Here is a 27,704-nt window from a genome sequence, read left to right on the forward strand (position 1 = left end):
TCTGGAAATGCGTTAATTCGTAATGATGGAAGTTACTTGTTAAGCGTTTTTTTAAAGCGTTTTCAGAGAAGTCCCTCAGTGTTTGTCTGCTCTGGGTGAGTTTCTCAGACTGAGCTGGAGGACACCAGCACTTTGTCCCACCACCAAGAAGAAGAAGAAGAAAAAAAAGCTAAATTACACTGTAAAATTACACTGTTAACAACATGTTACAGAGGCAGGGAGCGATGACATCATCCTTTCAGTTTTCCACAGTAAGACACTTCTGGCATTTTCAGATTTATGTGATTAGAGAAATATTCCACTCATAAAAGAAAATAAACACTCATGAACAGAACTGATTGTTTTACACAAAATGAGTGTAATGTGACGTTCAGTGACATCACGTTCAACAATGTCATGATAATAATAATAATAATAATAATACATTTCATTTATAATGCACCTTTCATTAATAAAAATCTCAAAGTGCTACATGAAAAAAATAAAACCAAGGATAAATAAGAGAATAAAAACATAAAATCTTAAGATAAAAACAGTCACCAAAATAGAATAAAACCAAAATAAAATAATAAAATAGAATAAAAAGAGTAAGATGCAACACATTCAAATTATTGAGACGTGATAGGCCTGTCTAAACAGGTATGTCTTGAGGCTTTTTTATAAAAGCTTCCAAAGTCTGTGGAGCCCTCTGATGGTCAGGGAGGGAGTTCCAAATATGAGGAGCAGCTGAACAGAAGGCCCTGTCTCCCACAGTGTGAAGTTTGGTGCGAGGGAGATGGGGAAGATTAGTGTTGTATGAACAGAGGGAACGGGAGGATGTGTGGGGAGTGAGGAGGTCTTTGAGGTATGTGGGAGCATTGCCATGGATGCATTGGTGAGTGATGAGAGCAATCTTAAAATGGATTCTGTAAGTGATGGGGAGCCAGTGAAGGTTATGGAGTATAGGTGTAATGTGTTCCTGTTTAAATACTCTCATCAGAATTCTAGCTGCACTGTTTCAAATGTATTGAAGCCTTTGAAGGTTTTTTCCAGAAATCCTAAAGAGCAGAGAGTTACAGTAGTCAAGCCTAGAGGAGACAAAGGCATGGATGAGTTTTTCAGCATCAATGATGACGTCGTACTGTAGTGAGTGTAGTTTTTAAGTTGCTGAAATGGTTCTGTTTTTGCTGCCCAAATATCCACAAGTGGAATTGGAAAGAAGTGAAGTCTGTGTCACCTAAAGAACTACCTGAGGACCAGCAGTGGGGATGGACAAACCAGTGACTTGGTGTCGCAGACCAAATGGTCTGCCCCTAAAAATTGGTCAGCCTTTTGCATCTGCGCATGCGTCATTTCGGACCACAACAGCACATCTGAGACAGAGTCTCTTCACCCAAAGCAATCAAATGGATTAATGGGATTATTAACCATCAGATGATAAAGGTAAAACCTCTTAAATCATTCTAAAGTCAGTTTTAAGCAGAAACTCGAGGAAATTCCGTGACGCTTTGAAATGACTGACGCGCAGTGAACTCATCAGCTAGCAGCTCCTTTAGCCGCGGCGCTCTGATCGCTTCCGCTGCCTTTTATGATGAAATAATGCCGAATTTATGTGGAAATGATTGTAGACAGATGATGACTGGAGGCAGTTTGAAGCAGAAACAAGGTGATAATCCATCAACTGTGTCATCAGGGGGGACTGATTTTTAGTGGGACTGTTTGGTCGGCGACACCGGTGTCACTCCTGGCAGTTAACCCTCAGAGAACATGACCTCTGGAAAGGAACCAAATCCTTGATGCTTTTGCTCTTAACCACAGCAACAGGCGCATTGTGCTGTTATGAAAACATCAATGGTAGGTGAAAGAATTTCTCTCTGCCTGCTGTTGGCATTTTTCTCCTGAGGTTGTAGACTACATATGGAGGTCTGTGAATATTTGTATTGAACAGTAGCCTAGGTTTGTGTGTGTGATTTTGGTCATTCTGAATGTCATTACTGTCACAGATCAGAATGTGGCTATGTGTACGCACGCCTATGAATGTGGCAGAGGTTTAGCAGAGAGCCATCATGACACATGAGCCCATAGCACCCTCATAAAAATACCAAGCTCCCCCACAGCACCTGCAGAAAAAAAAAAATCTCTGGAGCCGCCACTGCCTACCATCAGGTCTTTTGTGTTTATAAATACCTTAGCGCATACCCAGTTACTACAGTGAGTTTGAGGATATTTGTCATTATTTAGCACAGTTGCACAGGGGGACACAGACTGCCCTCCAGCAGGCACCGTGAGCTGTGTTGGAGGAGGGATACGGGCCAATGTCCAAAATTTTTTTAAATTACATTTTTCCAAAGTGAGTGCTGTAGTATAATCAGCAGAACACCATTGTGTGCAGTGAATTTGGTGACACTACACCTTATGACATTGATGCTATTGAAAATTTAAACAATAAAAATTCTCCAAATTTTTTTTAAATTACATTTTTCCAAACTGAGTTCTGTATAGTATAATCAGCAGGACACAACTGTTGTGTGCAGTAAATTTTGTGTCACTAAACCTTGATATTGGTGCTATTGAAAATTTAAACAAAAGTAGTACTTAGTTCTTATGGCCTCAGACAGTGGACTCATCTCTGTGCTTGTTCTGTTGGACCTCAGTGCTGCTTTTGATACTGTTGACCATAAAATTTTATTACAGAGATTAGAGCATGTCATAGGTATTAAAGGCACTGCGCTGCTGTGGTTTGAATCATATTTATCTAATAGATTACAATTTGTTCATGTAAATGGGGAATCTTCTTCACAGACTAAGGTTAATTATGGAGTTCCACAAGGTTCTGTGCTAGGACCAATTTTATTCTCTTTATACATGCTTCCCTTAGGCAGTATTATTAGACGGCATTGCTTAAATTTTCATTGTTACACAGATGATACCCAGCTTTATCTATCCATGAAGCCAGAGGACACACACCAATTAGCTAAACTGCAGGATTGTCTTACAGACATAAAGACATGGATGACCTCTAATTTTCTGCTTTTAAACTCAGATAAAACTGAAGTTATTGTACTTGGCCCCACAAATCTTAGAAACATGGTGTCTAACCAGATCCTTACTCTGGATGGCATTACCCTGACCTCTAGTAATACTGTGAGAAATCTTGGAGTCATTTTTGATCAGGATATGTCGTTCAAAGCGCATATTAAACAAATATGTAGGACTGCTTTTTTGCATTTACGCAATATCTCTAAAATTAGAAAGGTCTTGTCTCAGAGTGATGCTGAAAAACTAAGTCATGCATTTATTTCCTCTAGGCTGGACTATTGTAATTCATTATTATCAGGTTGTCCTAAAAGTTCCCTGAAAAGCCTTCAGTTAATTCAAAATGCTGCAGCTAGAGTACTGACAGGGACTAGAAGGAGAGAGCATATCTCACCCATATTGGCCTCTCTTCATTGGCTTCCTGTTAATTCTAGAATAGAATTTAAAATTCTTCTTCTTACTTATAAGGTTTTGAATAATCAGGTCCCATCTTATCTTAGGGACCTCGTAGTACCATATCACCCCAATAGAGCGCTTCGCTCTCAGACTGCAGGCTTACTTGTAGTTCCTAGGGTTTGTAAGAGTAGAATGGGAGGCAGAGCCTTCAGCTTTCAGGCTCCTCTCCTGTGGAACCAGCTCCCAATTCAGATCAGGGAGACAGATACCCTCTCTACTTTTAAGATTAGGCTTAAAACTTTCCTTTTTGCTAAAGCTTATAGTTAGGGCTGGATCAGGTGACCCTGAACCATCCCTTAGTTATGCTGCTATAGACTTAGACTGCTGGGGGGTTCCCATGATGCACTGAGTGTTTCTTTCTCTTTTTGCTCTGTATACACCACTCTGCATTTAATCATTAGTGATTGATCTCTGCTCCCCTCCACAGCATGTCTTTTTCCTGGTTCTCTCCCCTCAGCCCCAACCAGTCCCAGCAGAAGACTGCCCCTCCCTGAGCCTGGTTCTGCTGGAGGTTTCTTCCTGTTAAAAGGGAGTTTTTCCTTCCCACTGTAGCCAAGTGCTTGCTCACAGGGGGTCGTTTTTGACCGTTGGGGTTTTTCCGTAATTATTGTATGGCCTTGCCTTACAATATAAAGCGCCTTGGGGCAACTGTTTGTTGTGATCTGGCGCTATATAAATAAAATTGATTTTGATTTGATTTAGTATAATCAGCAGCACACAACTGTTGTGTGCAGTAAATTTTGTGTCACTACATTTTATGACATTGATGCTATTGAAACATTAAACAATAAAAAATTCTCTAAAAATTTTTAAATTACTTTTTACAACCTGAGTTCTGTAGTATAATCAGCAGGACACAACTGTTGTGTGCAGTCAGTTTGGTGACACTACACCTTATGACATTGATGCTATTGAAAATTTAAACAATAAAAAAAATTCCATTCCCCCCCACCCCTGCCCCTTCTCTCTCTTCAGTTTATTTGTCTTGTTTTGGGGTGGGGGGAGCAGAAGGATATGTGTGTGTGTGAAAAGTTATTAATAAAGTACTTTTTTATGTCCAGGTGATGCTCCTGATTCTACACAGGCCATTAAGGCCAATTATGAATTTGGCACCACTGATCATGTACCTTTCTCTTTTTCTGTGAACATGAACAACATACCTGCCCTTCTGCCTGTAGATCATAATACAGATATGAGTAGAACAGAATGACCGAACCTGTCTGACAAAGATCTGTTTGATAGCTGTGAACAGACAAATAACACACTCAGTAATGTGTGTTTACCTGGAGATGCCATCTCATGCCTTGATCAAATCAAATCAAATCAATTTTATTTATATAGCGCCAAATCACAACAAACAGTTGCCCCAAGGTGCTTTATATTGTAAGGCAAAAGCCATACAATAATTACGGAAAAACCCCAACGGTCAAAACGACCCCCTATGAGCAAGCACTTGGCGACAGTGGGAAGGAAAAACTCCCTTTTAACAGGAAGAAACCTCCAGCAGAACCAGGCTCAGGGAGGGGCAGTCTTCTGCTGGGACTGGTTGGGGCTGAGGGAGAGAACCAGGAAAAAGACATGCTGTGGAGGGGAGCAGAGATCGATCACTAATGATTAAATGCAGAGTGGTGCATACAGAGCAAAAAGAGAAAGAAACACTCCGTGCATCATGGGAACCCCCCAGCAGTCTAAGTCCATAGCAGCATAACTAAGGGATGGATATGAACTGTAAGGACTCTCAACATGGTGCTGAGTTATGTGCTATGTATGAGAGTGCTGTGGCGGCCTTCCTTAGCTTGAGCAGGCCACTGTACAGAACTAACCCACACAGTATCAAGCCAGGCTGGAATGGCTGGGAGAGCTGGATGCAGAGGCCAGAACTGGTTTTAAAGCATGGGTTGACTCAGGTAAACCTCAATATGGTCCTTTATTTGAGTGTAAAAAAAAACAGGCAAATGCAAACATTAAATATGCTCTGAGATATACAGTAGTGTTCAGAATAATAGTAGTGCTATGTGACTAAAAAGATTAATCCAGGTTTTGAGTATATTTCTTATTGTTACATGGGAAACAAGGTACCAGTAGATTCAGTAGATTCTCACAAATCCAACAAGACCAAGCATTTATGATATGCACACTCTTAAGGCTGTGAAATTAAGCTATTAGTAAAAAAAAAAGTAGAAAAGGGGGTGTTCACAATAATAGTAGTGTGGCATTCAGTCAGTGAGTTTGTCAATTTTGTGGAACAAACAGGTGTGAATCAGGTGTCCCCTATTTAAGGATGAAGCCAGCACCTGTTGAACATGCTTTTCTCTTTGAAAGCCTGAGGAAAATGGGATGTTCAAGACATTGTTCAGAAGAACAGCGTAGTTTGATTAAAAAGTTGATTGGAGAGGGGAAAACTTATATGCAGGTGCAAAAAATTATAGGCTGTTCATCTACAATGATCTCCAATGCTTTAAATGGACAAAAAAAAAAAAAAAAAACAGAGACGCGTGGAAGAAAATGGAAAACAACCATCAAAATGGATAGAAGAATAACCAGAATGGCAAAGGCTCACCCATTGATCAGCTCCAGGATGATCAAAGACAGTCTGGAGTTACCTGTAAGTGCTGTGACAGAAGATGCCTGTGTGAAGCTAATTTATTTGCAAGAATCCCCCGCAAAGTCCCTCTGTTAAATAAAAGACATGTGCAGAAGAGGTTACAATTTGCCAAAGAACACATCAACTGGCCTAAAGAGAAATGGAGGAATATTTTGTGGACTGATGAGAGTAAAATTGTTCTTTTTGGGTCCAAGGGGCCGCAGTCAGTTTGTGAGACGACCCCCAAACTCTGAATTCAAGCCACAGTTCACAGTTAAGACAGTGAAGCATGGTGGTGCAAGCATCATGATATGGGCATGTTTCTCCTACTATGGTGTTGGGCCTATATATCACATACCAGGTATCATGGATCAGTTTGGATATGTCAAAATACTTGAAGAGGTCATGTTGCCTTATGCTGAAGAGGACATGCCCTTGAAATGGGTGTTTCAACAAGACAATGACCCCAAGCACACTAGTAAACATGCAAAATCTTGGTTCCAAACCAACAAAATTAATGTTTTGGAGTGGCCTGCCCAATCCCCGGACCTAAATCCAATTGAGAACTTGTGGGGTGACATCAAAAAAGCTGTTTCTGAAGCAAAACCAAAAAATGTGAATGAATTGTGGAATGTTGTTAAAGAATCTTGGAGTGGAATAACAGCTGAAATGTGCCACAAGTTGGTTGACTCCATGCCTCGCAGATGTGAAGAAATGAAAAACTGTGGTTATACAACTAAATACTAGCTTAGTGATTCACAGGATTGCTAAAAAAGCAGTTTGACCATAATAGTTTTGACTTTGTAGTGTCAACAGCAGATGCTACTATTATTATGAACACCCCCTTTTCTACTTTTTTTTTAACTAACAGCCCAATTTCATAGCCTTAAGAGTGTGCATATCATGAATGCTTGGTCTTGTTGGATTTGTGAGAATCTACTAAATCTACTGGTACCTTGTTTCCCATGTAACAATAAGAAATATACTCAAAACCTGGATTCATCTTTTTACTCACATAGCACTACTATTATTCTGAACACTACTGTATAAAGAGAAATGAAAATATCATGAGGTCTGACTCACTTGCAAGGAAGTTACAAGATAAGAATGACAAGGATCTTTGGAAAGAAATTAAGAAAATAAATAAATGCAAGACATCATTACCAACTAATACTGATGGTGTTAGTGATGTGAAAGGAATGACTAAGTTATGGCAGGAGCACGACAGTGAGCTGTTCAGCTGTGTTAAAAGTAACACCTTTGTTGTAGGTAACACACACAGTAGTGAGGATGTGATTGTCTCCCCACAAGAAATACACAATGCAATTATGACACTGAAGGACAACAGGGTATGTGGTATGGATAAGATATCTACTGAGCATTTGAAACATGCCAGTAGGAAACTCTGTCCATTACTTTCTATGCATTTTACTGTTTTTTAATTCACTGTCTTTTACCTAATTCAATGTTATCTATCACACTAGTACCCATCATTAAAGATAAAGCTGTTAAGATCAACTCTATGGAGAACTACTGACCTATAGCTTTAGCTAGTATCTTGTCAAAGGTCTTAGACCTTTTACAACCAATCTGGTTTTAAACCTAAACATGGCACTGACATGTGCATTTTTGCACTAAAGGAGATTTTAGATTTGTATAAGAAACACAACACCACAATATTTATGTGTTTTATTGATGCCTCTAAGGCATTTGATCATGTAAATCATGAGAAGTTGTTTTATAAGCTACACAGATGAGTACCAAAGTACCTAATCAGAGTACTTGTCTATTGGTGGGCATCAGTTAGTGTATGTGAAATGGGGTAACACTCTGTCTGATGCATTTAATGTTGGTAATGAAATGAGGCAGGGAAGTATACTGTCCCCTTACCTCTTTAACGTCTATATGGATGAACCGTCAATGTTGTTAAACAGGTGTAAAACAGGATGTATGGTTGGTGACTGCATAATCAATCACCTGATGTATGCAGATGACTGGGTGGTCTTCTGTCCATACAGTGCTGGTCTTCAGCAGTTATTAAGGATATGTTCACAGTATGGGTATGACTTTGACATTAAATATAATGCCAGAAAGAGTAACATCATGATTGTTAGAAGTAAGGCAGATAAGAAGTTGATGACTCCTGACTTCTCCCTGTCTGGCACAGTTCTCAACATATGAGGTTAAATACTTGGGGCATTTCATACAGGATGACCTGTCTGACGACCGTGACATTTATAGACAGTATTGTAATGATGTATGCACAAGCAAATATGCTGATCAGAAAACTTGGTATGTGTTCATTTTCTGTAAAAATAGCACTTTTTTAGAGCTTTCTGTATCCCGGTGTACACTGCTCATTTGTGGTGGTGATATAAAAGAAGCAGTTTACAGAAACTCTATGTGGTACACGAGGATGGGATGAGGTTACTGCTCAAAGTGCCTCGATGGAGCAGCACCAGGACCCACATGTCCTGTTGTGCTCTGGAATCTTATGTATGTATGTATGTATGTGTGTGTGTGTGTGTGTGTGTGTGGACTGACTGTGTCATGCAACAGCATAATTGTAATGTTAGTGAATCCTGCAATGAGACAGTCAGATTCACCTTGAGATTATGGAATCACTGACCTGACAGTTTATATGTGACTCTATGAATAATGTCATGTACTGTGGTCTCTTAGATCCTATTAACTTATTTTTATTTTTTGTATGATTGTATGTGTTTTTATTATGGAGCTTCTCTGTGTCTGGAATAAAATGAGCTTTTTTCCAAACTGAGTGCTGTCGTATAACCAGCAGGACCACGCTGTTGTGAGCAGTGACATTGATTCCATTTTAACTTTATAACATTCATGCTATTGAAAATTTAAAAAATAAAAAAATCTCCAAAGTTTTTCATAATGACATTTTCCCAAACTGAGCTCTGTATAATAATAAACAGAACACCACTGATGTGTGCAGTAAATTTGGTGATATCACTCCTTATTACAATAATTTATTCAATAATTTTCTGGTGTCTTTTTTTTCATGTTTACACTTTGTAGACGGTCCCTAAACGTCCGTTTCTTGTTTTTTATTGTTTACACTTTGTAGACGGTCCCTAAACTTCCGTTTCTTGTTTTTTTATTGTTTACACTTTGTAGACGGTCCCAAAACTTCCGTTTGTTTTTTTATTCTGTTTACACTTTGTAGACGGTCCCTAAACTTCCGTTTCTTGTTTTTTATTGTTTACACTTTGTAGACGGTCCCTAAACTTCAGTTTCTTGTTTTTTTATTGTTTACACTTTGTAGACGGTCCCAAAACTTCCGTTTCTTGTTTTTTTATTCTGTTTACACTTTGTAGACGGTCCCTAAACTTCCGTTTCTTGTTTTTTTATTCTGTTTACACTTTGTAGACTGTCCCTAAACGTCCGTTTCTCTGCCGCCTGTCCGTTCAGATCAGTGTTATTTTTCCGGCTCATACAGATAAAAATAAGGTTGTAGCTGGCTGTCTACCTTTCTGAAGTTACAAACTAGTGGTGTTTGTTTTCCACGTTTCTCTTCAGATCTATTGAGCCGTGAACTTCGAATCTATCTTTCTAACTTTACCGGAGTAAATTATTCCGGCTAAAACTAAGCCGTCAGCTCGTAACTGATAATCTGCTGCCGTAAACTCACCTCAAAAATCCGGACAAAAATCACCCAAAACGTCGAAGACGAATCTGACGCATTTTACACCAAAGAGAGCAAAAGTCCATGAGGACGGGGGGCGGGGCCACCGACAGGAAACACCTCACTTTATTATTATTAGATTATTTACGGGACAATACGTACAGCATCATTACCCTTAGCAAAAAGAAGTTTGTTCAAGTGTACTATGAGTATACTTTTTTCCCCTAAAATTGAGGAAGTATACTTGAAGGTGACTTTTTATAAACTACATTTTTTATACTTAAGAATAGTATAGTGAAGTATACTTGGTTTATACTGAAAAGTATGAACAAAAGTCTGAGTACATTAATACTAAAATATACTTTAGTATACTTTTTACGTCTTTCTGCCACAAAGTACTAACACTTATGCACTTGGAGCAACATATACTAAATCAAGCCATTGACTCAAGTAACTGAAAAGAAGTCATAAAAGTACAGATTTTTTTTTTCTATGGTTATTTATTTTTGGTTCCAAAGGTTCGCACTTTTCTTTTACCCCTTTTTTTTTTTTTTGACAAGGAAGTACTTTAGTTCCCTTTAATTTTCTCCACAAAGGAAGGACTTGATTTCATAGGTCTTTGTTTTTGAAATGTTTGAAAATATATCAAACTTGTTTTCAACATTCTGTCTTGTGATTTTTTAAATGCATCACACTCTTGTGTACATACAGTATGAGTAAACTTTAAGAATACTTTAAGGAATATATTTTCAGTATATAAATAGTAAGCTACGAGTAATATGCCAAACAAAATTAAAGTATAAAAAGTAAAATAGTGAAATAACCAATGTGTATAACAGTATACTTTAAGTATACAATAAACTAAAACTAGGGACTCAAAGTATAAAACTAGTACAATGGCAGTATATTGATAAGTGCACTTGTGGTATACTTTAAGCATACAAGAGAGATATATCAAGTACATTGATAGTATATAGATGAGTGTACTTTTATCCTTTAAAGTGTACTTTTGTAAACTTAAAACGAACTTTAAAATATACTTTTATAAACTTGAAATGTTCCAATTTAGTCTGAAAAAGTATTACATCATATCACATACATTCATCTACCACACAACACTTACACAATACTAATCAACTTCATTTCTACTCATATTTACAACACAACTTAAGTCAAATTAAAAGCCACGCCCCCTAGAGGCCGAACTATAACACATCTGAATCACAAAACAGTCGATTGTAAGAAAACATGGAAATAACATTGAACAATTTCTTACACAGGTGAGAAAAAACAGCCTCAGAGTCAGTGCTGACAGGTCTGACCATTCAACAGACACTTTTTTAATTCACTGGTAAAAATAAAATCATTTGTTTGGCTTTTTAATACAGTAGGAAGATTGTTCCATTCTTTAATCGCTCTATATGAAAAAAAACTGACTGCAAAAGTTGTTTTACGTTTTGGAACAGCACACTGCCCCCTGGTGGTGGAGTGTGTTCTGTTTGTCACTTGAGATGTTAAGTGAACAAAGTTCTGCAGAGGAGCAGGTGCAGAGTTCTGTATAATTCTACACACTAATCACATACTGGCCATTCTTTCAGTTCAACAGTCTTATTTTTCTGGCACATGGCCGTGATGGTGCTGCCTTGTTCTCCGGTCCAAGATTTTTAAGGCTTCTTTGCAGAGGTGTCAAATACTTCGTTACTTGTAATCGCGCCTGTAATCAACTTTTCTGCAGCGCGGCTTTGCTTTGAACCGTGAACCAATCGAAGCAGTGTTTCGCAGATTGAAGCAATGCTTCGACCTATTGCTTCCTTTATTCTTTCTTTCGCTTAATTTTCCCCCGCTAAAACCCTAAAGAGCATACTTCTGTGAGTATTATTTACATTTTCTATGTTAAACTGACTTGTTATGGTCTTCTGAAACAGTTGATAGATGTACAACCCCTGGCAAAAATTATGGAATCACCGGCCTCGGAGGATGTTCATTCAGTTGTTTAATTTTGTAGAAAAAAAGCAGATCACAGACATGACACAAAACTAAAGTCATTTCAAATGGCAACTTTCTGGCTTTAAGAAACACTATAAGAAATCAAGAAAAAAAGACTGTGGCAGTCAGTAACGGTTACTTTTTTAGACCAAGCAGAGGGAAAAAATATGTACTCACTCAATTCTGAGGAATAAATTATGGAATCACGCTGTAAATTTTCATCCCCAAAACCAACACCTGCATCAAATCACATCTGCTTGTTAGTCTGCATCTAAAAAGGCGTGATCACACCTTGGAGAGCTGTTGCGCCAAGTGGACTGACATGAATCATGGCTCCAACACGAGAGATGTCAGTTGAAACAAAGGAGAGGATTATCAAACTCACGCAATGTTGCAAAAGATGTTGGTTGTTCACAGTCAGCTGTGTCTAAACTCTGGACCAAATACAAACAACATGGGAAGGTTGTTAAAGGCAAACATACTGGTAGACCAAGGAAGACATCAAAGCGTCAAGACAGAAAACTTAAAGCAATATGTCTCAAAAATCGAAAATGCACAACAAAACAAATGAGGAACGAATGGGAGGAAACTGGAGTCAACATCTGTGACCGAACTGTAAGAAACCGCCTAAAGAAAATGGGATTTCCATACAGAAAAGCTAAACGAAAGCCATCATTAACACCTAAACAGAAAAAAACAAGGTTACAATGGGCTAAAGAAAAGCAATCGTGGACTGTGGATGACTGGATGAAAGTCATATTCAGTGATGAATCTCGAATCTGCATTGGGCAAGGTGATGATGCTGGAACTTTTGTTTGGTGCCGTTCCAATGAGATTTATAAAGATGACTGCCTGAAGAGAACATGTAAATTTCCACAGTCATTGATGATATGGGGCTGCATGTCAGGTAAAGGCACTGGGGAGATGGCTGTCATTACATCAATAAATGCACAAGTTTACGTTGATATTTTGGCCACTTTTCTGATGTTTAAGGATGATGAAATCATTTTTCAAGAAGATAATGCATCTTTCCATAGAGCAAAAACTGTGAAAACATTCCTTGCAAAAAGACACATAGGGTCAATGTCAATGAGCAGATGTGATTTGATGCAGGTGTTAGTTTTGGGGATGAAAATTTACAGGGTGATTCCATAATTTATTCCTCAGAATTGAGTGATTCCATATTTTTTTCCTCTGCTTGGTCTAAAAAAGTAACCGTTACTGACTGCCATAATATTTTTTTCTTGATTTCTTATAGTGTTTCTTAAAGCCAGAAAGTTGCCATTTGAAATGGCTTTAGTTTTGTGTCATGTCTGTGATCTGCTTTTTTTCTACAAAGTTAAACAACAGAATGAACATCCTCCGAGGCCGGTGATTCCATAATTTTTGCCAGGGGTTGTATTTTATAACTTAAAAACGGGAGCGACGCTAACGCGTTAGCATGTCTATGGCATTTTCAATGTTAAAAGTTAGCATTAAGCAGTTGCAGCTCTCATCACGTTCGGGTGCATTTGTTTTCAAATTGTAATATTCCTTAAATTTATTTTTGTTTATATATTAATAATCTAATGATTATTATATACAACTGTAGAGAAAGAGGCAAAAAGAACCTGAATAGAAACAACAGAAAATATAAAAGCAACTAACAATGAACATACATAAATAAATGTTTCCTGTGAACACCTAGTGACTCTTACACCTCCACTTCATCCCTGTCTTATTTAATGACAGTTTGTTTCGGTCAAACCATATTTTCAATGTGTTAATTTCTTCAGTGATTTCCTCCAGAACTATCTGCCAAACTAGAAAACTGCTGCATCCTTGTAAGAGCAGAATACTACTGGAATGATTTTGAATAATAATGATTTTGACCCAGGTAGCTCCAGAGGTGGAGGCCCAGATAGCTTCAAAGGTGCTGACCCAGGTAGCTGCAGAGGTGGAGGCCCAGATAGCTGCAGAGGTGGAGGCCCAGGCAGCTGCAGAGGTGGAGACCTAGATAGCTTCAAAGGTGCTGACGCAGGTAGCTGCAGAGGTGGAGGCCCAGATAGCTTCAAAGGTGCTGACCCAGGTAGCTGTAGAGGTGGGGGCCCAGGTAGCTGCAGAGGTGGAGACCCAGGCAGCTGCAGAGGTGGAGGCCCAGATAGCTTCAAAGGTGCTGACCCAGGTAGCTGTAGAGGTGGGGGCCCAGGTAGCTGCAGAGGTGGAGACCCAGGCAGCTGCAGAGGTGGAGACCCAGGCAGCTGCAGAGGTGGAGACCTAGATAGATGCAGAGGTGGAGGCCCAGATAGCATCAAAGGTGTTGACCCAGGTAGCTGCAGAGGTGGAGGCCCAGATAGCATCAAAGGTGCTGACCCAAGTAGCTGCAGAGGTGGGGGCCCAGATAGCATGTTGCCCGTAGTCTAAGAATCACCCATGTAGTTACTATAGCCACACCCAGTTGGTAACCATCCAATCAGAAGCAGCCACGACCCATGTGAAAGCAAAGATATGACATTTACCAGCCCCCAAACCTAATCTGGAACCACGAGGTAGTTTTAGAAGTTTTATTAAAAAGAAAGATCACATGACACAGAAACATACCTCAAATGTTTGCTATTTGAAAATGTGTGACTGTTATGGGAACAAAGTCTTTATGAAACAACCACTAATCCAGATTCACCTCTGCTGATGTCCACGCGTCACGTCTGAAGGCTGACTGAACCAGTCGGGTTTTTGTGCACAGTCACTGAAGCACTAAGCACTAAGCACTTTAGCAGAGTCTAAATTATACAAAGTCACAAATGACTAATAGGACAAAAAAAAATCTTTTCAGTGAAGGGAGCCAAAAGAGGCAGCTTAAAACCAAAAACATGGACCGCCTCCAGCTGTATCGCTGCACGCAGTGACTTCAGCACTTGTTTTCAGAAAAATACTGCTTCCTGGCAGATGTGAAGTTTTTCAAATGCAGGCTGCTGTGTGCATCAGCTTTTAAAGTCAAATCCTGAACATCCGTCCACTGTGGGCGTGGTCACTTTGTGGCGGCGTTCCCATGCGGCGGTGGCTGCTGCTGCGTCTGCTGCTGCTCAGCCAGCGCCTGCTGCAGCCGGGTGCGTTTCCTGGAGTAATGCTGCCAGTGCAGCAGCTGCTGCTCGTCGATGAACTTGGCGCACTGAGCGTTGACCAGCTCCTTCCGGAAGTGTTCGTACTGCAGCAGCTCCAGCATGTGTAAGCAGTGTGGATACCTGCAGGACACCAGATACCACACCAGTTACTGAGCATCTCACTGGCTGACGCACACTCACGTGACTAAACACACCTGTGCAGCTACACTAGCAGCTCGAGGACCTGCTGAGAGCAACACTTGAAATAAAGTTCAAGGGCCTGATTTACTAAACGTTTACATGTATAAAAACACGCAAACAAACGAGCAGCCTGATCTACTAACAGGGCGCACTGAGGATGGTGCCTCTCAAATGCACAAATCGCACAAACTGTCCACTGAATATACAATTTGGAGTGTGTCTACCAAAGTTTGCAAAATGCTGGTGGACATGCCAAATGGGTTAATTTAGTGCACGCAACGTGATCTATGAAGCAAGAAAGCAATCTGACTGAAGTGTGACAGTGTGTGTATTCTGCATCTGGCCCAGTGTGGATTACAGTCACACACAGCAGAGTTTCTGTGTAGGCTCTCAGTTGTCCAGGTGGTTTCCATAGTAGAGAAGCTTGAATCTTCGACTGGACTTCGACTCTACTACACAGCAGAGTGTTGCTTCAGCACCCGCAGTGTGGACAGCTCCACCTGCCACTCAAACCAACATCACAAGAACGCACAAGTGAAGACTGTCACCTTAATAAGAATCAGTCTATTTCTTCAGGATGTCGTCGCTCACTACAGGATCCAGACACACGGATGGACATGGAGTTTGTTTACACACAGGGTGACTTAAAATTAATAAAATCAAAATTACTTGTATCATTTGTAAAATTATTTATTTGCAGGGCTATGAAATGAAAATTGTGAAATCCGAGGAAAATTTGCAGGGGGTGTGGGGGTGCAGCGTCCAGAAGCTGGGGTCTAGGGCCCTGTGGGGCCCCAGAATTAATTTTTTATCTAATGATACTTTTTCAGCATCTCCTGGAAGAACAAATCTCAAAATTAGTGGATATTTAAATGATCCTATATTCAACCTTTTATTTGACCTGTCAATGATGATGCTGAAATAACAGAATATGATGTGGAAGTTGGACCTGGAATGATTTCCCTTTTAACTGTAAACCAAATTATGCATTAACTCAGAACAATTAAACTACATGAAATTTATGAAGACTGAAAAGACTGTTAAAGCATTTCAAAAACCACAGCTGAAGCTTGGAGAATGTTTGGAAAATCATGGTAAAATATCAATAACATACCTTATAGTAAAAAGTCACATATTGTGTAAATTCATGCAGCCTAAATCCATTCAAAACCACAATGTCTATTTTACAATGAAAGAAAGTCTAGATTAGTGAAAAAAGTCACAATCTTGTCTAAAATCCTGTTGGAACAGCAAAATGTTTATTTTCCAGGGAGAGAAAAATTCTTACCGTGTTTTCCTGAGAGGGCACAGTTCACTTTTCCCGTTTCTTTTATCTTTCAGGTGTGTTGATGAAGCCAGTGACAATTCCACGGATTCTTGTCCTTATAAGACTTTTTCCAAACAGTCTTTCTCACCATCTCTCTGTGCAACGTCAGTCCGTGACACAGACATGCTGCACAAATCTTCTTTTAAGAACTTGAAAGCTCTAAAAGTTTGGGATGTCCACATGCTACAGTTAGCTTAAGCGCCGCACAGGAGCCACATAGCGTTGCCGCAGCAACCAGCCAGTCCTGCTTTAGGACAACTGTCGTTAACAGCTACACTTTTGAGTGGCATTTTTCTTCCGCGAAATTGTGCGGAGGAAACTGATTTGTATCAGTGTCCGCGGACATAAAACTTACACGATGTCGTCAAAAAAGAGAATGTTTTGCGATAAGCATTTTAAAAACTCAGTGATGTTAAAGAGTACATCACTAACACCCCAGCCCCCCTCCCCATGATGAAATCCGCAGAATCCCGTGGATCCGTAGTTTTCACAGCCCTGTATTTGTAAGGCTGGGAGTTCCATTCATTCATTCATTTTCTGAAGCTTATCTGGTCCGGCTCAATGTGGCAGCAGATTAAGCAGCTTATCCCACACTTCCCTATCACTGGCCAAGTCCTGTAACTCTTCCCAGGGCATCCCAAGCTGTTCCCAAGCCAGCTGGGAAATATAATCCCTCCAGCATGTTCTGGGTCTTTCCCAGAGTCTCCCCCCAGTTGGACGTGCCTGGAAGACCTCCCTAGAGACCACCAGGGGGCATCCTCACCAGATGCCCAAACCACCTCAACTGCCTCCTTTTGATATGAAGAAGCAGGGGCTCCACTCCCGAGTCCCTCCCGGAGAGTCAAGCTTCTCAGCCGGTTTGGGAGTGTAAACTCAGATACCCGACAAAGGAATCTCATTTCTGCTGTTTGTATCTGTGATCTTATCCTTTCAGTCCTTGTTCAAAGCTCATGACAGGAGTGTAAATCGACTGCTAAATTGAGAGCCTCACCTTTCGGCTCAGCTCCTTCACTACGATGGTCCAGCACAGCGTCTGTAAAACGTCAGACACCGCCGCAATCCGTCTATCGATCTCAGATAAACACTTTCAGCAGCTCAAAAACCAAAGGTCAGTGATTTAAATTCAAAATCAACATCTTTTTACTGGCCAACTGAAGGATTCCTCTGTAAATATTCTGCTATCTGCTGCACTATTGATGGTTCTGCTCATACGTGACGGTCTGTGAACTCCCTCAGGTAAATACTGTTCTCTGGTTGCAGCCTCAGTGTGCTTTGAAAACAGTCCTTTGTACTCGCCGGCCAAACCACATTTTCTTGACTCCCCTGTGGTTGGCGTGTAGGTGTCAACAGAACTGCGTATGTGGACGGTTCCTCATCTTCTCCACTGTTTAATTTTCCTGTTTAGTAAATGATCTTCTGCTTGCAATCGAATCAGATGCCACTATGCTTCTGGTGCTGTTAGATCTTAGCTCTAAGTTTGATATGGAGGATCACCGTACTCTACTTGATAATTTCAATTTAATTTCAATTTATTTAGTTTATATAGCACCAAATCACAACAAAGCTGCCTCAAGGCCTTTCACAAAATTAAGGTCTAACTTTACCAACCCTCAGAGCAAGAACACAGGCGACAATGGTAAAGAAAAACTCCCTCTAATGATATTGGGGTAGAAACCTCAAGCAGACCAGACTCAGGGGGTGACCCTCTGCTTGGGCCATTGTAGGTTGAATAATCATTTTGGGATTACTGGGAGTGCCCTTGCATGCTTGACATCATACCTAACCAGTCGTTCTCACTGTATCTTGTACAACAACACTACCTCTAACCTTGGTGACATAAGATATGGTGTCCCACAGGGGTCCATTTTAGGCCCCCTGCTTTTCTCCCTTTATGTAGCACCCCTTGGGCACATATTGCAGCATTTTAGGATTACCTACATACATCTATGTTGATGATACTCAGTTATACATGCCGGTAACTGCTGATAATCGCATCTGCATACAATCCTTAGAAGATTGCCTTGCATCAGTGAAAAGTTGGATGTCTAGAAACTTACTACTTTTAAACTCTGACAAGACTGAAATGATGGTTTTTGATCCAGTGAGACGTCGGCATCAATTTGACCAACTAACACTTGTACATCACACTGACAAAGTGAGTAACCTTGGGGTAATTTTTGATCCTACATTGTCCTTTGACCTCCACATTAGAGATAGTATGAGGACTGCTTTCTTCAATGTGCAAAACAGTGAAGCTTCATCCCATCCTGTCTATGGCTGATGCTGAGACCCTGATCCATGTGTTTATCTCTTCTAGATTGGACTACTGCAATGTTCTATTTTCTGGTTTACCACAGTCCAGCATTAGGGCTCTCCAATTGGTTCAAAATGCTGCAGCCAGACTTTTGACATGAAGCAGAAAGTTTGACCACATTACACCCATTTTGGCGTCTCTTCAATGGCTTCCTGTCCCAGTAAGATCAGATTTTAAGGTTCTGCTACTAGTCTATAAAGTTGTTCATGGACTGACATTCCCTTACCGAGCTGACCTAATTAAACTCTTTGTACCGGCCTGGGCTCTGCGTTCTCAGGGTGCAGGACTACTTTGTGTCCATAGGGTGAATAAGACGTCTGCGGGTCACAGAGCTTTCTCTTCTGTGGAATGATCTCCCTTCCTCAATAAAACAGTCAGATTCCGTAGAGACTTTCAAGTGCAGACTTAAGACATCTATTCTCCCGCTCATATGGCTAGCAGACTGGCATAGTATGGTACTGTGCTTCTTATCCCTTTAAGTCATTTTTTTTTTTTGCAATGGAACAGGTCTTGCCCTCAACTTGATCTAAATTCTGGATCTGTTAGTGAATCTTAGGGCTAGTAGCTGACAATCACCTTCGCAATTTCTCTGTTTTCCTGTTGACTTACTGCTGATGAATTATACCTTAGGTGTAGGTTTTTATGGATGACTGATTCTGCTCTTTTTCTCTCTGTCTGAGGTACGAACAATGCAGTGTGGAATTGCAGGATTGATGGATCAAAACTGCAAGGAGTCGGACTGATTAGTGAGATACAAGGCCCAATGCAGGGGCTGTATGCTGCAGTCTGCGTTGAGGGGTGACGCTGTCGCGGGGACAGGCCCACTGACAGCGTGATGAATGCTGGGTGACTCCTGCCTGTGGTGTTAATGCCTGTGTGGACTTCTCATCTTCTTTATATTATTATGTTGTTTGATTTCCTGTTTTCCATTCTTCAGCTTTGTAAAACCTTGTAACTGTTAGAATGACCTAAGCAGAGGGTCACCCCTTTGAGTCTGGGTGGAGTTCTAGGCTGGACTACTGTAACTCATTATTATCAGGCTGTCCTAAAAGTTCCCTGAAAAGTCTTCAGTTAATTCAAAATGCTGCAGCTAGAGTGCTGACAGGGACTAGCAGGAGAGAGCATATCTCACCCGTGTTGGCCTCTCTTCATTGGCTTCCTGTTAATTCTAGAATAGAATTTAAAATTCTTCTTCTTACTTATAAGGTTTTGAATAATCAGGTCCCATCTTATCTTAGGGACCTCGTAGTACCATATTACCCCATTAGAGCGCTTCGCTCTCAGACTGCAGGCTTACTTGTAGTTCCTAGGGTTTGTAAGAGTAGAATGGGAGGCAGAGCCTTCAGCTTTCAGGCTCCTCTCCTGTGGAACCAGCTCCCAATTCAGATCAGGGAGACAGATACCCTCTCTACTTTTAAGATTAGGCTTAAAACTTTCCTTTTCGCTAAGGCTTATAGTTAGGGCTGGATCAGGTGACCCTGGACCATCCCTTGGTTATGCTGCTTTAGACGTAGACTGTGGGGGGTTCCCATGATGCACTGTTTCTTTCTCTTTTTGCTCCGTATGCATCACTCTGCATTTAATCATTAGTGATCGATCTCTGCCCCCCTCCACAGCATGTCTTTTTCCTGGTTCTTTCCCTCAGCCCCAACCAGTCTCAGCAGAAGACTGCCCCTCCCTGAGCCTGGTTCTGCTGGAGGTTTCTTCCTGTTAAAAGGGAGTTTTTCCTTCCCACTGTAGCCAAGTGCTTGCTCATAGGGGGTCGTTTTGACCGTTGGGGTTTTTCATAATTATTGTATGGCCTTGCCTTTCAATATAGAGCGCCTTGGGGCAACTGTTTGTTGTGATTTGGCGCTATATAAAAAAAAAGTTGATTGATTGACTACAAGGAGAGAGAGCATATTTCACCCATATTGGCCTCTCTTCATTGGCTCCCTGTTAATTCCAGAACAGAATTCAAAATTCTTCTTCTTACTTATAAGGTTTTGAATAATCAGGTCCCATCTTATCTTAGGGACCTCTTAGTACCATATAACCCCAATAGAGCGCTTCGCTCTCAGACTGCAGGCTTACTTGTAGTTCCTAGGGTTTGTAAGAGTAGAACGGGAGGCAGAGCCTTCAGCTTTCAGGCTCCTCTCCTGTGGAACGAGCTCCAATTCGGATTAGGGAGACAGACACCCTCTCTACTTTTAAGATTAATCTTAAAACTTTCCTTTTTGAAAAAGCTTATAGTTAGGGCTGGATCAGGTGACCCTGAACCATCCCTTAGTTATGCTGCTATAGACTTAGACTGCTGGGGGGTTTCCCATGATGCACCCAGTGTTTCTTTTTATTCACCTCTTTTTGCTCTGTATGCACCACTCTACTTTTAATCATTGGTGATTGATCTCTGCTCTCTTCCACAGCATGTCTTTTTCCTGATTCTCTCCCCTCAGTCCCAACCAGTCCCAGCAGAAGACTGCCTCTCCCTGAGCCTGGTTCTGCTGGAGGTTTCTTCCTGTTAAAAGGGAGTTTTTCCTTCCCACTGTCGCCAAGTGCTTGCTCATAGGGGGTCGTTTTGACCGTTGGGGTTTTTCTGTAATTATTGTATGGCTTTTGCCTTACAATATAAAGCGCCTTGGGGCAACTGTTTGTTGTGATTTGGCGCTATATAAATAAAATTGATTTGATTTGGGCCTTAACTAGTACTGTGCCTGTGGTCTTCCATTTCCTCACTATGTTCCTGACAGTGGAAACTGACAGCTGAAATCTCTGATAGCTTTTTGTATCCTTCCCCTAAACCATGAAAATTCAGTAAGGTATATCTTCTATTACACATTCCATATCTAAAGTGGACCTCTACTAGTGTATACTAAGGTACATCTAAATATCTTATTTAAAAATTAGTAGAGCCACTTAGGTGCCTGGTCATGGGTTTTCCATGGTGTCAAACAATCTTTGTTTTCAGGCCATTTGAGAGTTGTTTAGAGGCTCCCCTGTTGCCACTCATTAGAAGAGATGCAAAGAGGGGAAACATTTACAAATGGCCACCTTAAATACCCTTTGTCATGATTGGATTCACCTGTGTAAGGAGGTCAAGAGTCAATGAGCTTACCAAACCAATTTTGTGTTCCAATAATTAGTGCTCAATGTATTCAAATCAATGACAAGGGTGCCCAAATTTATGCACCTGCCTAATTTGTTTAAAGAATTATTGCACACTTTCTGTAAATATTATAACCTTCATTTCACTTCTCAAATATCACTGTGTTTGTCTGCTAGATGATATATTTAACTGAAATTTCTGATCCAGGCAACCAATGATTTATAAAGGAAAATCATGAAAATTATCAGGGGTAGCCAAACTGAACTGTATGTGCAGCTAATAATTACTTTTTACATTTTTCCATATATATTTCAATTGTGATGCATTCCAGAAGATTTTCCACAGCCATTGTCATTTGCTCTTTAATTTTGTAATTAAGATTTTTGTCAACATACAAAGCCACTCCTCCCCTCTATTTTGTCTAGTCAAGCAATTGAATTCATAACCCTCCAATTCATAGTTTGTATCATCAACCTCTGTAAGCCAAGTTTCAGTTATAGCAATTATACTAAAAGGTTGAGAAAATGGTTTTAAATACTCTTTAATATTCCCAAAGTTTCTATATAAAAGTTTTTATTAATGAGAATTTCCCATCACTTTTAATGTAGTTGTATTGTTCTTCTGTATAATATTGACAGTTACTATTTATGAGGGAATAGAAATGATTACCCGGATCTATCTCATATTCCAGATCCTGTATACGTATGATGCTCAGTATACTGAGAAGGTTGTAATTCCAAACTCTCATAACCATGTATCATCTCAGTTAAGATGTTACTTTTCAAAAGCACTGACGAGTTGTCTTAAAGTTTGTTACCTTCACTGGCCATGTTTTATTAACATTTTGCCAGTTCCTCCATGCTTGTGATCAGTACTACTTTGGCTTCTTCTGGGGTCCCGTTCAATTTGATGAATACTTCACAGTTTGTTGTCCATGTGTTTTGAATTTTTCTGTTTTCTCAAGTATCTTGCCTTCTTTGCTATATCTGTGTTACATTTAGTGAGATGTTCATTTAAGTAAACATTGGATCCTTTAAGTTTATATCCTTGTTTGAGCAGAGTTCTCTTGTCTTTTCTGTTAACAAACCTCATGTAGGTCTGTCTGATGTATTCTTCCTGGGTAACAGGTAACACTAGGGATGGGTATCGAGAACCAGTTCCTTTCGGGTATCGTTAAGAAATTATTCGATCCACCGACATCAATAAGCTTTTTGCTTAACGATTCCCTTATTGTTCTTCAGAGTGGCTGTTGTTTTGGGGGGTGTTTGTCAGGAAAATGATAATTTCTCTACATTGATTACAGACCCTGCAGCAGGTCTGTTAACTTTTCTGCAGCGCGGCTTTGCTTTGAACCAATCAAAGCAGTGATTCACAGATCAAGCACTGCTTCAATCTACAATTTGTGGATTCATTGTTTTATTTCACTTTATCCTGATTTTTCCCCGCTAAAACCCTGAAAAACATATGTGTGTGAGTAATATTTAACATTTTTATGTTAAACTGACCTGTTATTGTTTTCTGAAACAGTTGATAGATGTATTTTATAACTTAAAAATGGGACCGATGCTAACATGTTAGCATGTCTATGGCGTTTTCAATGTTAAAGTTAGCATTAAGCTGTTAGCATCAGCACGTTTGTGTGCATTTGTTTTCTGTATAATTAATGGCTCAGCGTTGGTTGTCGTAAGAGTCAATTTGTAATTTTTTTAAATTGATTTTATTCATATAATAACAGCAACAACAATAGTAGTCTACATAATAGACAATAATAATAGACTAATAATGTCACAATACAATTTTAGAGAAAGACAAAAAGAACCTAATGAAACAAAAACAGAAAAGATAAAATCATTTAACAATGAAAATAAATAAATACATATAGAAATAAATAAGTGTTTCCAGTGAACACCTAGTGACTCTTACACCTCCACTTCATCCCTGTTTTATTTAAGTTTAATGACAATTTGCTTTGGTCAAACAATATTTTCAATGTGTTCATTTCTTCAGTGATTTCCTCCAGAACTATCTGCCAAACTAGAAAACTGCTACATTCTAGTAAGAGCAGAATACTACTGGAATGAATTTGAATAAGGAGAGCTGGGCTTTTTTCTCACTAAATGGATGCTGCACTCACTGCAGTTTATTGTCTGGAATAGTCCCAGATTGCATTTCAGAGCTTCTAGAATTCAAACATTTCCGTGCAGGTGGTGTTGGGGGGTAATTTTGGGTTTCAGCTTTTTTTTTTTTGTTTTTCACCACTTTCATCCCTGAGTATGTCAATCGCGAGTCACTCCTCCGTTCTGTTCACACAGCTCCAAACACTGTGCGGCTCTCTGCCGAGTCAAGTTAGAATGATAGAGTCCAGTCGGAATTAATACATTTAAAGCGAAACGCCGTTTAAATCAAATGACGCCTCTTTCCAAACATTGTAATACAAACAAACTGCAATCGATCAAAATGTTTTTTCCTCCCAAAACGAGACGTCCTGCGCTGACGTGCAGCAGCCGGCTGAGCTCAGCTCAGAGGTACGGAGAGACATTCATGCCAAAATGTCTGAAAGGAAATGTGTTGACAAAAACTACAGATTTTATTTATGTTCAGAGATCAAGGATCTAGTGACCAATTTAAAATGTTGTTGACATAGAAAACCTGTAAAGCCTACTTTTAGTACACAGAAAATTCACAAGGGGTATCGATAAGGAATTGGGTCGATAAGTGGAATCGATAATGCCATTGATAGATAAAATCTTATCAATACCCATCCCTAGGTGACACACTTCAATAGTGTTTATATCCACATCGATCCCCTGTGTTTGCAGGAAAGCGGCAACTTGTTGCTTCAAGGTGCGTGCGTCTTGTTCATCAGGCTCACCCCGTTACCAGAGGCTGCTGCTCGAGCATACAATCTGGGTCTGATGTAGAGCCCAGCTACAACAATGTCATTCATTCACGGGTACTGCTCCATATAAGTCACCCTCCTTTCCAAGGATGCAATGCGTTCTTCTTTCTCCTCAACAAGGCTACGTAAGTCCTTAATTTCCTTAACTAGTGCCAGAATCTCCTGTTGAGTTTTTATGAAACAAACATCGTCCGTGAAAATATCCAGTACCTTCTTGATATCATCCAAATCCTCCGTCAAGGGTGCTTTCTTTGGCCCTATTCTCACTGGTTTTATTTAACAGTTGCTTGCTGGGGATGAATTTCTTCCATTTTGGAATAAGGCTGTAACATACATGGTTGGGTAGGATTACTCTGGAAGAATATGAGGTCTGTTAGAAAAGTATCCGACCTTTTTATTTTTTTCAAAAACCTGATGGATTTAAATCGCATGTGCTTGCATGAGCCAACCTTGAACCTTCGTGCGCATGCGTGATTTTTTTCACGCCTGTCGGTTGCGTCATTTGCTTGTAAGCAGCCTTTGTGTGTGGATGGGTGGAGTCTCTCGTCGTCTTTTTCTTTGCAAGGAAATGGCGGAACGACTGGAGCAGCGCTGCATCAAATTTTGCCAGAAACTGGGCGACAGCCAGGTGGAAACCATTCGGATTATTCAGACGGCTTTCGGTGACGATCCTATGGGCATCACACAGATTAAGGAGCGGTACAACCGGTTTAAAGACGGACGCACAACGGTGGAGAGCATGCCGCGCTCTATGCGGCCATCAACATGCTGAAATGACCAGATCATTTCCAAAGTGAACGCTGTGGTGATGTTGGACCGTCGTGTGACTATCCGAGAAATTGCGGAAGAGGTGGACATCAGCACTTTTTCAGCACATTCCACTGTGACAGAAGATTTTGCCATGAAAAGAGTTGCAGCGAAATTCATCGGCACGAAGCTGATGGCGCAGCAAAAGCGCCACCGTGTTGAAGCGTCACAGGATGTTGTGACATGCCCAGCTCTTCCACCATTCGTAAGATTCAGACGACTTTCGGTGGCTTTTCAGTCGCGTGACTATCCAAGAAATTGCTCCAGTCGTTACGCCATTTCCTTGCAAAGAAAAAACGAGAGACTCTACCCATCCTCACACAAAGGCTGCTTACAAGCAAATGACGCAACCGACAGGCGTGAAAAAATTCACGCATGCGCACAAAGGTTCAAGGTTGGCTCATGCAAGCACACGTGATTCAAATCCATCAGGTTTTTGAAAAAAATAAAAAGGTCGGATACTTTTCTAACAGACCTCGTACATGTGGATTACATGTATGTATGTACATATATTTGGATTACTTGTAATCTGTTTACATTTCAAAGTAATCCTACCCAACCTTGAACATAACAAAATGTGGAAATTGGTGCAGCCTTGTGAATACTTTCTGGATGCACCGTATTATTTCTGTTTCACTGTAGACAGTTTGAACCAAAGATGCTTCATGTTGTTTTGTTTTGTTGTTTTTGGTCAACTTAATTTCATTTATTAGTTTTCTTGTATTTCAGATATGAAAGACATTCCAAAAAGTCGGGACATTAAAGCGTTTACCCCTTTGCAATGTTGTCATTCCTTCTCTCAACACTTAAAGGACGTTTTAATGTTGAGGACACCAAGTGATGACGCGTCTCAGGTGTCATTTTGTCTTGTCCTTCCTGCAAACACATCTTAAGGTGTCCAACAGTACAGGGTCGTCATTGCTGCATTTTTTTTCTTAAAAATTCTCAGGACTGTAGGAATGCCACTCCAGCACCCATCTGTCGCTTCTGCAGCCATGCTAGGAAGAAAACAATTCCGCAAGCTAACACACTACCCCGATCGTGGAATTCTGAAGTTACCCGCTCGCATCAACTTGACGCAACATTAAATGCTCCAAAAATTAAAACTTAAAAATAAATATCATCTGAATGCGTTTTCAGCCATTGAAGATTGATTTTCACATGAGTCAAAAGAAGACGTTTATCTGGAGCAGGTTCTTACTTGAGGAACTTGGCATAGTCTGGTTCCTTCCAGTACAGCAGGTACTTCAAGTAGTTAATGAAAGTTCTCTCCCTCAGGAAACCCCTCTGAGCCAAAACTAGACAATCAGGCAAAGTGAATCAGAGTTAGTCTCCACATGTGTGGTATTATTCTGGAAGAGGAAACAAAAGTGAACCACACCAAACGGGCCGTGGTTACTCACAGTTCAGGTAGTTGGGATTGGCCAAACACTGGACGAACTCCAGCTCTGACTGGAAACGGTTCCTGGCCTGTTCGTCTGGACCAAATCACAAAAAACATCCACCAGCAACACAAAGACGCAGATTACCGTCAGACTTTAGATCATTTATGATCCTGACAAACAAACGGACGTCTGCCTGCAAAAACAGCTGGCGATGCCCACAAACTGCTTTAACAGCATGAAAACAGACTGACAGGTTCTCATGTTCAGAAAAGCTTTAAACCGAATTCAGGTAGTCAGAGCCCGTGTAAAGCTGTAAACCGAATTCAAGTTCAGTCAGGCTCCGTGTAAAGCTTTAAACCGAATTCAAGTTCAGTCAGGCTCCGTGTAAAGCTTTAAACCGAATTCAAGTTCAGTCAGGCTCCGTGTAAAGCTTTAAACCGAATTCAAGTTCAGTCAGACTCCGTGTAAAGCTGTAAACCGAATTCAAGTTCAGTCAGGCTCGGTATAAACCTTCAAACCTAATTAAAGTTCAGTCGGAGTCCGCGTAAACCTTTAAACCGAATTAAAGTTCAGTCGGAGTCCGTGTAAACCTTTAAACCAAATTAAAGTTTCCTCAGTCCGTTTTATTGTCTCAAGCTAGCAGGCTAACATTTACAAACAAACCTGTTTCCATGTCGACGCCTGACAGTCAAACCAGGTCCACAAAGTAACAGCTGGTTATGAATGAGGAAAAAAAAAAAAGATATAACTACAGTCATAAAATAAAAAACTTTTTGTTTTTTTCTGCAGCAGTTCTTCGTTTGTTGCCGTTTAAAGGCGAGTCTCCATATTTGCCGAAAAACAAAGATAACCTTCTTCTTCCCTCCTTTGATTGGCGGGTGGCAACCATCACCTTAGGTCCATACCGCCACCT

At 40.4% G+C, this 27,704-nt stretch overlaps 2 protein-coding genes across 3 annotated transcripts in view; both read right to left on the reverse strand.

The window, feature by feature from the left end:
• LOC117516761 (flavin-containing monooxygenase FMO GS-OX4) overlaps nucleotides 1–9,810 on the reverse strand; it is a 48,301-nt gene extending 38,491 nt beyond the window's left edge. For both annotated transcript variants that reach the window (XM_034177608.1, XM_034177609.1), the window contains exon 1: nucleotides 9,714–9,810. The gene's annotated coding sequence lies outside the window, so the exon portion shown is untranslated. The remainder of the gene's footprint in view (nucleotides 1–9,713) is intronic.
• A 4,412-nt stretch (nucleotides 9,811–14,222) lies between these two features.
• Nucleotides 14,223–27,590, reverse strand: med31 (mediator complex subunit 31). The gene is made up of 4 exons (XM_034177612.1): nucleotides 27,455–27,590; nucleotides 26,810–26,884; nucleotides 26,608–26,704; nucleotides 14,223–14,914 (listed from the first exon to the last, which is right to left on the reverse strand). Exons 1-4 carry the CDS (start codon nucleotides 27,462–27,464, stop codon nucleotides 14,701–14,703), a joined length of 396 nt encoding a protein of 131 aa, XP_034033503.1. The 5' UTR covers nucleotides 27,465–27,590; the 3' UTR covers nucleotides 14,223–14,700.
• Between the last annotated feature and the right edge of the window lie 114 nt (nucleotides 27,591–27,704).

The sequence above is a fragment of the Thalassophryne amazonica genome, chromosome 9 (assembly GCF_902500255.1).
Source record: "Thalassophryne amazonica chromosome 9, fThaAma1.1, whole genome shotgun sequence".
NCBI lineage: Eukaryota > Metazoa > Chordata > Actinopteri > Batrachoidiformes > Batrachoididae > Thalassophryne > Thalassophryne amazonica.